At 41.1% G+C, this 12,811-nt stretch overlaps 1 protein-coding gene across 1 annotated transcript in view; it reads right to left on the bottom strand.

Moving 5' to 3' along the window:
* Positions 1 to 4,818, bottom strand: part of LOC120021852 (electrogenic sodium bicarbonate cotransporter 1-like) — a 62,858-nt gene extending 58,040 nt beyond the window's left edge. The window contains exon 1 of the mRNA XM_038965697.1: positions 4,814 to 4,818. Within this exon, the coding sequence (XP_038821625.1) occupies positions 4,814 to 4,818 (5 nt within the window). The remainder of the gene's footprint in view (positions 1 to 4,813) is intronic.
* Between the last annotated feature and the right edge of the window lie 7,993 nt (positions 4,819 to 12,811).

Here is a 12,811-nt window from a genome sequence, read left to right on the forward strand (position 1 = left end):
TTTGTTAACCGCTTAACACAGAATAGCCGCAAGTGTGCACACTCCCTCAAATCATTTGGAGAAAATATCCATTCTATTTTATTCAGCTGTTCAATTGTATTCTTCATACTATAAAATAATATAAAATAATGCCATGTCTGCTAAATGAACTAGTGTAGCCCACAGCCATTTGGCATAGCCAGATCAGGACCTAACATAAGCCAAACTCAGTATGCTATTCTGTTCTTCTCAAAAATACTCAATTTTATTCATAGCATGTTTCTTTAGACCTGTCTAAAGTAAATAATGGATTTATTGTGAAGGTGTAGGCTTTATTACATAGATTTTTGGGACTTTTTCAAATGTAGATGTTCCAAAGTCCTGCATCAGTGGCTTGTAGGATATGCATGGAAAACAGGAGATGCTAAATGTGTTTATGTTAATTAACATTCAATTACCGTGAGACCAGCAGGCATTTGCTTGACAATCACCGGCTGACAAAATGTCATAACCGCCACAGTCCTATTACCACCATAAATTTACTTCTCATGTTTCCTTTATTTTTCACCACTGTCACCCACTCATTCTCACTCTCTGTGCTTTCATCTTCAACCGACTCGCCAGCAGTTTTAAACAAAACATACATTTCCGCCATCTTCCTTCGAAAGTATCAATCACACAACGTCTCAATCTACTTTCACCCCTGGTTACAACAGGTTGTTGTTCGCCAGCTCTACCCCTTCCGGCGTCTTCATGGTAGTCAGCCATTTAAAGCATTACTTTGTTCTCCCACGCAGTTTATATTACAGCTAATATCCCAGGAAACAGGGGACATCCTGAGGACATTCGGCAATGTTCCCATTAGTTCCCTTAAGGGTTTCAGCACGACGTTATCCCACTGACGTTCTGAGAACGTTCTAAGAACGTTGCATGATGGTCCCAAGGGTATGTTCTCTGAGAGACCTTTGTGTAGTTCCCATCAATGGTCCCAAGGGAACGTTCTCTGGGGGATCTTTTTATAGTTACAGGTTTGTCATGGCCCACTGAAGGTCCCCTGAACGTTCTTGGGACGTTGTGTCCTGGTCCCCTGGAGGTTTTGTCTAGCTCCCGGTTTATCCCAGGGATGTCCTATAAAACGTCCTCTGGGGTGTCCCTGAGACTAACCGGGAACAAGACAAAACCTCAAGGGGACCATGACACAACGTCCTGACCACTTTAGGCAGCCACTTCATGACCTCCCGGAGAGGTCCTAATAACTCGTTATTGTTTGCATTACTCATGTGTATTCCATCAACATATTATGTATGCGTATTCCCTATAACGTTTACCATTATGTTAATGTGTACATTTCTTCATATCATTATGCGTATTTTTACCACTACGTTCATGAATATCCCAGCTTATTACCATTGTACTACTATGTCACACTACTGTGTTGATGAATCCTTGTACAATTCTAATTGTATTATCATTCCCGTCTCGCCTGTAGAAACCACATTATACTACTGTTTTCCCTCATTACTCTTGGATTAAAATGTTCACAGTGAACCAACCGCTTAGAGCAGGGGTGTCAAACTCATTCCACGGAGAGCCTAGTGTCTGCAGGTTTTTGTTTTTTCCTTTCAATTAAGGCCTACACAACCAGATGAGCGGAGTTCCTTACTAATCAGTGACCTTAATTCATCAATCAAGTACAAGGGTGGAGCGAAAACCCGCAGGCACTCGGCCCTCCGTGGAACGAGATTGACACGTGGCTTGGAGTGTCTGTCTGACAGAAGATACAGGGGCTAGGGTCGCACTCCCAGCACACAAGCGCACTTGGTATTCTACATACCTGCACAGTGTTCTTAACCTGTAGACTTGGGTCACATCAGTAGAGAGAGTTCACTCATTTTCCATCTCTCTACCCCCTTCATATTATCTCTCTTTTCATGTCTCTGTTCCCCTTCTTATTCTCTCTCCATCTCTATCCCCCCTTTTTATGCTAACATAAACAGACAGATTAAGGTGCGGACAGAACGGTAGGATTGTCAAGCGTCTGCCGGCCCGATAGCAGTTAGCATCTCTGAACAGAGTGCCATCGTAATTTGTAAACCAAATGCAAACCGTCTCTACATGTAGAAACGGGGGGAAATGACGGCCGTCGGTCGCCAACGGCAGGTGGTCCCCATAGCACACCGCGCAATCGGTCTGGTAAGTTCTCCTTTAGACAGTCAGTCAGTGGTTCCGGCCTTGTGGAAGAGTGATGAGTGAAGGCGTTGGTACGGGGATTAGCAGTTTGCTTCCACATGGTTTCCGGGTTCACCAGTGGGGTTGTAACATTAGAGGGTACTGGAGAGGGGCTGTTGTTCATCTGTGGTTTGATGGCAGCAGCTATACATACTGAACATACCTACAGTCCCTAATGTAAGCTATACTTCGTAAATCTACCCAACATATGGGTAATTGGGCACTCTCAGTTTTCAATACAGATCATTGACAGAATGTCAGAACTGTGACCATCCCTCTTTCTCACTGTCCTTAGATTTAAAAAAGAATATACACGTTAACTTAACAACAATATATAATATAGTCCTGTAGACACATTCAACAGGTGATTTTTAGTGAAGACAAATGTGGTATTTCACATTCAACTTCCTTAATTCGAGCACCTTGGACAGCAAGGTACGCTAGCAAATGCTTATTTTCTCCCTTTTCACTGCCCCGGGCTGGAATAACACTGCTACACAGTTTGAAAAAGAAATAATAAACAAAGACAGGAAGGATACAACTTGTTCCTGAGATAGATAGCACCAGCTAGCAGCTCATCTGCATTTCCCCAGCGGAGGGACAGCCTTATCACTCCATTATCTGGCCTTCAGATATGATTGGGGTCAGGCCATAACCATAAAGTTGAAGCAACGCTGCCAACATCAAACACACAGGGGAGAGGCGTGGCCTGGGGGCCTGGCATTAGGCCATCCTGCCATGCTCTGACAAAGCTTGGACTCAGACTCTCATGTACCCTCCTTTGGTTTTTCATTCTTAAAGGAAAGAATGGAGGAAAGAATGGGAAAAGGTTTAGTTACCACAGAGTTGTGTTTTGAGCGGGATCAAAGCAGCCTTGAGTTTCATTGTGTTTCTTTGTGAGGTAAAGGAGGGATTGAAATGGGGGGGGGTGTTGTACTATACTCTACCTCTCACCATTATCTTCTTGGTTCTTCTTCTTCTGTCTTTCCAGGACAGCCTATGTGCCTTCCTGGTGCGAACAGTTACAGAGTCATATCTGTCACACAGAGGACAGGCCATGGCCTCAGTCAATCCCTCCAAGATACTACGTGCCTTCGAGGCGAACAGCTACAGAGAATCATCTCATATTTGTCGGAGCGGGCCATAGCTTCAGTCAGCCAGCCAGTCAGTAAGTCAGCCAGTCAATCTCTCAAGTCCCTGAGGTGTCATTGGTGATATGACAAGGCCAGCTCTTCCTCTGAGGCTGTGAGGCTTTGTTTAAGGACAGAGAGAGAAACGTCTGTGCGGACAGCTGCAGGCACATAGGGAGAGTGAACTTTGGGGTGGCTTTGGGGTGTACAGGGTCAGAGGTCATTCCTATTCATATTAACTAAAAGGAGTAGGGAGTTGTGGTTGGTGGTTTAAGGGGTTTCTGAGACACAGACAGCCAAAGAGGCAGAGGTAATTGTAAGGCTGGCATAATTCAAGTTTTCAATATTTAGAGAGTTAAATTAGCCAGCTTTACAATTATCCCTGCTGAATGGTGTCAGCAATTATTTTTTTTATCTACTATTCTTTTGAACTTAAGAACATGCATTTGGGTATTTAGAGTACTATATAAAGTAGAGAACATTGAACAGAACAAGGCTATGTCAATAACTCAATGTTGACAAAAATGCAGGTTGAACCTTATAGTCCCAAGCTGCTAATTATTTTGCCAATTTCCATGGAAAAAGTGAAGAGTGAATGAAGTTTACAGTGGCTTACTTTCATTATTTTACAAAGCCTTACTATTACATTGTTGTAATATAGCATATTGGAAGGACATCAGAAACGTGATATGGAAGTACTGGCTGATAGTGCCCTTCCCCAGTCTATGATCTACCAGACAGATGGGGACAAAACCTTTAGCCGATCCACTCACGTAGCATTTAGCAGAGCTTTTACCATAGCCCTCTCGAGTAGCATTTAGCGTAGCATTCACCAGGTTAGCCTTCAGAGGGGGTGAAGGGGTGAGGCCAGGGAGGGGGGAGTGCAGCCAGGTCAAGTAACAGAGTGATAGGGCCTTCATTCTAGCCTTGCCCAAAAGGGGAAAAGAAAGAGAGAGAGAGAGAGAGCGAGAGCGAGAGAGAGAAAGCAGGGTCATGTTGCAGGCTCAATGCTGGGGATGGATGAATGTGGATAACGCTCCTACCACACTAGGGGCCCCATATGCCACCCAGGACAGAAGCCAGTTAATCAGCCCTTGATGAGGTTTCTGAAAGTGAGGGCCTTACGAGGAATGCACAGCACAGGACCGGAGGTAAACCCACAACAGGGGCGCAGGGCTAGACGTACACACACCAGGGGGGTGAAAAATATTTTTTCCCGCCCCTATTAGTGACACAATATTCTATACTCTATTTCTCTATACCAGCCTCATGGTATGTAGTGTTTGTGGTCTCCATGTACATAGGGCCACAGCAGTGTACAAGAGGTTACCACTGGGGCATTTGGCCTAACACTAGTTTTCACACCTTGATGTTGAGCTGATTTTTGTGTCAGGTGTAAGGTCAGCAAAGCTGTGGTTTGGCTTGTCTCTTCAGGACTGGCTTCATTCCATACAACGGTTTTGCTAGTGACTCACCTCATTATTAGGAGATAGTATGTCTAAGATCCAATGTTGGAGGGGATCAGTTTGAGCAAGGCAAGAGGAGCAGAGTAGCTCATCGGGATCACATAATGAGTAGCTATTTGGGCTGCATGGTGATATATAGACCAGTGATTTTGCACAGTCCGACTCGACTGCTATGTAGCTAGTCAATCACAAACATACATTATGTCTTCCTCATATAACTGCCTGGGTCTGGGTGAATTATATTAGGTTTACACATGATTAAGAACGTTTTTACTCTATGATAGATTCAAGAGGTATCAGAAATGACCAGCAACTAGACAATTTACTGTAATGTAAAGCTGCGAAATTCTCGTGCGCCACCTCAGGAGGTCGCGGTCGAACTTGCCCGAGTCCACCCTCTCTGAGAAGTCGGATGTAAACAGAATTGTCTCTTCAAACGTAATTCTCCTACAGTAAAAAATCTTAATAGCAGAGCAATGTATTTGCATATTTTACACTTTATTATATTATTTGTCTGCAGTCTGTGATCACTAGCCTAAGCTATATGCTGCTGTGAGTGCTCAGGTGTCGAATGCATGGAATTGCGGTTATTCAAAAATAAAATATGTTTAAATATAGCCCATCCAATCAATTTTGAGAGCTGTTTGGCAAATGTATGTGTTTCAGAAACCTTAGAATCTGCTGTTTCCGACATATTTTAGGAATAAAAGTCGCTTTTTGGTATGCTCGGTTCCTTGGTTTTATACACGTGGTATGCGGTTGTGAGTCCGGTTGGACGTAATGCAGAATTCTCTAAAACTACGTCGGAGGCGGCTTATGGCAGAGAAATTAACGTTCAATTCTATGGCAACAGCTCTGGTGGACATTCCTGTAGCCAGCATGCCATTTGCACACTCCCTCAAAACTTGAGACATCTGTGGCATTGTGTTGTGTGACAAAACTGCACATTTTAGAGTGGCCAGCACAAGGTGCACCTGTGTAACAATCATGCTGTTTAATCAGCTTCTTGATTTGCCACACCTGTCAGGTGGATGGATTATCTTGGCAAAGGAGAAATGCTCACTAAGAGGGATGTGAACAAATTTGTGCACAAAATGGAACATTTCTGGGATATTTTATTTCATCTCAAAAAGCATGGGACCAACCCTTTACATGTTGGTTTTATATTTTTGTTCAGTGTATTTCAGACAATTTTGGTCTTTAATATATGGCAGACAAACAAGTTCCCTAACTTCTTTCCTTTCACTTGCCTCCTCCATTTTTGCGGTAATGTTGCAATCAGTTGTTTACAACTTTGAATAGCTGCATGTATGACATACCTCCACCATTCCTATTCATAATATAATTCATGACTATATTACCTTTTTTTCATGAAGATTTAAAAAAAATCAATCAGTATATTTGAGTTTAAACATAATATTTGTTGTAATATGTGTTCTGTCTTTTCTGGAATATAAATGATTTATTGTAACTAGCTTTGTATGGTTGTTTAAGAAAGGGTGATACTTTGACAGGTATTTACTTTTCCATGGTTGCAGGATCTTATCTATTTTTTACAGAAATTTGTTGTGGTAAATTAACTTATATCTTTAGGGATATGAATACCAAATATGTCTACTTCACCATCAGCCCATTTTATTGGTAAACTACATGGTAATGTAAAGGTTGTGTATTTTAACGATCCAATACGTAATATGGTACACTAATCATAACTTGGTTTTAGTCCAGAGGGGCAAGAGAAGTAATCTAGATCTTCAATGAGACCGTGCATGGATCCAGATTGCAGACTAAAGAGGAAACTTGAGTCATCGGCATACATTGACACTTTTATTTTTCAGCCCAGGGTTTATTACCCCTTGATGTTCCGTTCCCTTATTTGTCTATTACACACGGCACTGTTCATCAGTCTCTTCATTCAGAAGACAATAGATAATATTGTCACCCATCAGACTATTGTCAATTTAATAATTTATTTCGGCTACATCTATTATTACATGTGTGAAATTAGTTTCAATATAAATTAGGTGTAGTTTCGATGGGACATCGTCAGATCGGTAGCTATCTGCCGGGTGAAGGAAGGGCAGGGGGGGAAATGATATGTCCTCATAAAACTGCTTATAACAAAAACTCTGTTTGTGATATGGAAATTCTAACGTCAGTGTGTGTTAAATTGATTTATTTAGGAAAAGTCAAGGTCGGAAGGGGGGATGACTTTAAATTTGAGCTGCGGAGCAAGAATGTTTAGGTCGCCAAGCCCCCGAACCCTCTCTCGGCACATGCCTTTCCATTGTTTATGTAAAAATAAAAGTTTATGTGCATAGTATGCAAATTAAAATCTCATTGCGATACCTCTGCTTCAACTCTCTTCAATCTGAATAGGCTGTCGATACACCAGAGGGCAAAATCTCTCCACCAAGGACTTATTTCACCACAGAGTGTTAAAGTACAATCTTATCTTATCTACTACCAACAGACCTCTTGCTAACTATACCTCTCAGCATATAGGTGACCTCTCTCTTGGGCTAGCCCAGATTAGTGTGTCAGTGCGTGAGGATGTGGGATCAGCAGGCCAGGGCCATAGGATCAGAAATCATCCCTGGACCCAGGCTCCTTACAGCATGACTCATTAAATCCCAATCCCACCACACTGTTCCTGGTCAGGTCCTCCACCCCGAAGAAGGTCCTTAAGCCTAGCCTCTGGCTGGGGGTTTAACCTTAATACAGTGTTGGAACAGAGCTAGTTACAAGGCTAATAACAGAAAGATAGTGACAGAGAGCTAGCTTCTCAGGGCTAGCAACACACTGTTGTGTCCTTTGGAGGGTATGCTTGGTCTGGGCATGTGCGGTTTTTTGTAGTCTTGTTTGATTGGCATTCAACTTTGCATTCACTCTTACCTGCTTAATCAAGGCATAGGCCTTCATCCCTGGTTCAGGGTGAAGTACTTTCCCCACCCGCGCTTCCCTAGCTCTCTCACATGTTAAGGTGGCTGTTTTTGCAGTGTGCTTGGAAAATGATCTTTGGGAAACTTGCCATCGGCTCTAAAGGATTGTGTAAACAGCGGCTGTATCTTTCCTAGTGACTGTGCACTTTTAAGTCTTAAGTCACTTTGGAATTTCCTCTAACAATACCTGTACAGGTGTGACGCCACTTGAAAGAAAAGAACAAGGAAGTAAGAGATGATTTCAAAAATCTAACCAGCATGTGCCATGCAGTCTGTAAAGTGTCTATCAATGGTTTCCTGTATGTTTTCTCTGAAGCAGAAAAAAGAGGAAACAATACACTGATAGACGGTAAATAGATGACGAACATAGACAAAGAACAAAGAACGAGGAATAAATTATTTTTCATAAAGGTTCTTAGTGTGCAACTTCAGATTAAAGGTGTGGCCAGAACTTTAAAAAATGTGTTTCCTTGTTAAACTATGAAGCAATGAATGCACATTGAATGTGTGTGGAAATTATTCAGAAGGAGATCACAAATATATCCAAAGGATCTCTCTGCTTTCTTTTTCAATGCATTTGACCAGCTGATCTGTCTGCCCCCCCCCCCCCCCCCCCCAGTTACTGCTTCTGACATATACCAGAATAAATCTACAGAATGAATGGATTACATACTCTGTACAAATAACTGCGCAAAATAGTGCAATGCCATCTGGAGGATTAGATATGAGGAGAATAAGTGGAGTGTAACAACCTATACAACTAAAAACAGACAAACTTTCCACGTGGTTGCATGTTCCTGAGACGCAAGCACAATTGGTTGGGCATGCGTTTACAACAGAGGCCACACGGACTGAAGGAGAGTTAAAGGAGGAGTGCCACATGCTTTGTGGTGTTGTTTTATATACAGACATGTTTGTATTCGTGGATTATTTTACCCCGACGAGCGAGAACACTTGGCTCTATTGTTTTTTTTTTTAGACGCGTCCTATCTAATTGATTGCGACAGGATCTCGGGAAAAAGATTACCGTGCCCTCTCAAGCCGTCTCGAAGAAGCAACCGTAACAGGCGGCTTATCCAGACCTCATTTGCTTAGCCTATAAGATCCGTTAGCTATAAGAGCAAATGTAGGGTGCTAAATAGTTAACACGTTGTTAATTCTCTTTTCCACAAAGCTGAACATCCTTCCTCGAAAGGTGTTGTAATTTACACGTTAAGTCGTTTCCCCCTGCTTTTAAAATAGATTTCTCAAAAAGGTACACAATGCCATGCCAGATTCAATGCAATGACAGAAAGATTTTCCATGATGGAACACTTTTGCCGACAAAAGGTCTATGCGTAATTACGCTTAGATTCCAGAAAAATGGATATAGCGTATGTTGAAATGGGAACTCTATCCAAGTCGTAGTATTCGGAACATCTGCTACTCAGTAGTAACGTGAAAATAAATGACCCCACTTCTGACTGGGGCAATATTTGAAGCGCAACATGCCCAGCCCCAACAGACATCAACAGCCCCACTATATAGTGGACAATTCAAGTCCCAATTTTGGATAGGCTATGGTCATTGTAAAATAACTTTTTTTCAGATTTAAAACTGGTTCATACTCACTTGTTTTTATCTGTGCTCATTCTGCCGGAGTTTTATGTCCAGCTTTTAGTCAGGGATGACTCCAGGGGCGCGCTGAAGCCGACTTCCCAGTTCTCTTGTTCAATAAAATCAAGAAAGTTGTTGATGAGTCTCAAACAACGAAATAACTTTGCAACACGGGTCTCACTCCATAGAGCAACTCTCCCGTTTTTGAGAAGTAGACTATTAAATCTCCAAGAGGAGTAGCCTAATATTGTCTAGAAATGCTTATAGTGAAACTATCTGGCAGTAATCAATGTTATTTCGCCGGTTCTACAAACTATATAGAAACTGAGTTTCAGATTATTCATACCGCGATATATTCTATCACAGCATTCTAAGTAAATCTTCGAGTTTTCGCGGTCGTTGTGTATTTCGCTGCGCGCGTCTGAAGAAGATCTCCGAGCGCGGAGTGTCTTTTTCAATTTTTAAAGTTCCATCCCTCTTTCAACGTCACGCCACAAATGGGAGGTAGAGGTAAAAAAAAAAAAAAAGTCTGAGAAATAATTAATGTCAGCAGCACGGTGTAGAAAAAAATTCAAGGTGAAACTGACTTGTACCTGTTTACTTTCTACACTAACAGGGGTTCTTTAATAAGAGTCTCACAATGCCTCGAAGAACCTGACTAGTAGGTAATATAGCGCATACCATAGTGGTCAGAATTATGACCAGCTAGCCTTATGGTTGTCAGAAAAATATGTCATATTCATGTCAGTAAAAATAGGTTTGAAAAAAACGTCTTTATTCAACAAGTTTGTGACTAGATTAAGACATCATAAAATGATGTCATACTGACGTCTTTTCAACCAGGTTTTGCCCGCTAGGTTAGGGTTCTTGCAAAATTAGGGGTTCAACAAGGGTTCTTCTAAGATTATCAAAGTTCTTCAAAGAACCTTCGAGTTCTTGGCACTGAAAATTGCCCCAAAAAAGTTATTCCAAGAACCCCATAGGAGATTGGGTTCATTGAGGAACCCCTTTAGTTCCTCCTGCCCAACAGAAAAATGTGGATTTGAATTTGAGAAGACAGCAGGTGCAGGCACATAACTGAAAAATTGAAAGCTCTCCTCAAGTAGAGGTAAGGGTTCTCCCTTGAATGATCTAAATTCATAATGTTTTATGATGATACCATCTATCTTTTCATATTTGTGCAAACGGCTGTGTTGTTTGACACTCCTATTTAAAATGATTTCTAAACAAGAAAACGGACAGCTCAATGGCTGTCAATCAACAAAGAGGTAAGAATATGTAAGAATATGTTAAAGGATTTACCCGCATTGGGCGCAAATGACTGAACTGCTAACTTATTTGTGTCTGTCTGTGTCTGCAGGTATACGGACAAGGAGGCACACAAAGGTATGTACAATTGTTATTGGCTCGTCTCATAATGTTATGCAGATCACAAGTGTCATCTCATTTGAATCAATGGTTTCTCTAAAATCTTATAGGACTCAGTCACAACAGCCATCTTCCTCCTCCCTGACCTCTTCAATGAAGATCCCAGAGGCCCCTACATTATAAACAAGGTATGTGTATGAAAACCGTTGTCAAATGTGATGTTTTTTCATTAATATTTACCACAAAAACCAAGGTATGAATACTGTTCTGTAATTTTTTGTATTTACAGACTTCACCCTCCTTATACTTCTGATGACTATAACAGGAAACCTATATGATCACCATGCACTGCAAAATCATTCTGGCTATGGATAGCCTAGAGAGGACATCAACATGCCAGAGGATATATCCATTGGACTTGGGGCCTTGTTGGGAGTTTACCTCATATTTAGGTTCATTGAGGAACCTAAATCCATAAATATCCATAATCCATAAATATCCATAAATATAAATATATATATATATATATTTAGATTTTTGAATTCTGCTTTGCCACTAAAATCATAATAAACATTGAGAACTAAAAGATTGTGTTATTGCACCAAATGGAACCTTCAAACTGCCTGCACTCAAAGCTCATCTATACACTTGAGTGTACCAAACATTAGGAACACCTTTCTAATATTGAGTTGCAAACCCCAGTTTGCCCTCAGAACAGCCACAATTCGTCCGGGCATGAACTCTACAAGGTGTCAAAAGCGTTCCACAGGGATGCTGGCCCATGTTGACTTCCAATTCTTCCCACAGTTGTGTCAAGTTGGCTCAATGTCCTTTGGGTGGTGGACCATTCTTGATACACACGGGAAACTGTTGAATGTGAACAACCCAGCAGCGTTGCAGTTCTGGACAAACCGGTGCGCCTGGCACCTACTGCCATACCCTGTTCAAAGGCACTTAAATATTTTGTCTTGCACATTCACCCTCTGAATGGCACACATACTCAATCCGTGTCTTCTCTCCTTCATCTACACTGATTGAAATGGATTTAACAAGTGACATCAATAAGAGATCACAGCTTTCACCTGGTCAGTCTATGTCATGGAAAGAGCAGGTGTTCTTAATATTTTGTACACTCTGTGTTTTTATGCACATGAAAGGTCTATTTTACAGGTAGGCAACTGCGGTAATTAGCCCCCCACCTAAGAACAATGTCTAATTGCTGACACAAAAAAAGCAACGTTTGGAAAAACATTGGTATGTGAATGAAGGTCATGCTTAGACGAATAAACTATAAAGGGAAATAATAGCTACAGTTTACAATTTTTTTGTTATTTAATGAAATGTTTTTAGAAAAGGGGCGTTTTTTAGTTGTTTTTTTTACACCACGGGGAGGGGTAACTGCCCCCCTCCCCATGGTGTAACTGGCCACCGGAGGTGCCAAATCACCCCGGTAGAAGACTATGGCATAGGGTTTCACACAGGTATGTTATAATCAATTTAATCCGTTTTATTTAGAAATGATTTAGTAAGTAATACTTAAAAGCTATGTCAAGTTGTCTTATTTTAATTATTTAAATAAAATATGAGGAGTAAATGGTGTTGCACACGTCACCATTAATATCCCCAATATGAGGAGATTTGATGTAAAGTCCCTCTTTTTATCTCACCTGCACATTCATTTTATATGTTCTTTCTGTGTAGTTTATTTTCCATACAATCCATTATGTACAAATGCACTAAATATTACTTGAATAACGCAAGATTGTAAATGCCAGCAGCCTTTCAAATGACATTCAGGAGCAAACGGTTTTCAAAGTTGTTTTTAATTCATAAAAAAATGTATTCATTGGAATATAATATTGGAATGGAATATAACTAATAACATTAAATAACATTGCAATATAACATGTAATAACAATAACTTCACTAATTAATTCAGTGTAACATTGATGTGGCAACTCTCTTATGCTCTGCTATTGCACAATTATAATTTGTACATACATTGTAAAGCTATCCCCGGTAAAATTGGAGCAGAACTCATGAGCCCACCGCCTGCACTGCTCAAACCTAATCCAGTCCCCACATGTGACTGAAAACGGGG

Source organism: Salvelinus namaycush, chromosome 26 (genome assembly GCF_016432855.1).
Source record: "Salvelinus namaycush isolate Seneca chromosome 26, SaNama_1.0, whole genome shotgun sequence".
Lineage (NCBI taxonomy): Eukaryota > Metazoa > Chordata > Actinopteri > Salmoniformes > Salmonidae > Salvelinus > Salvelinus namaycush.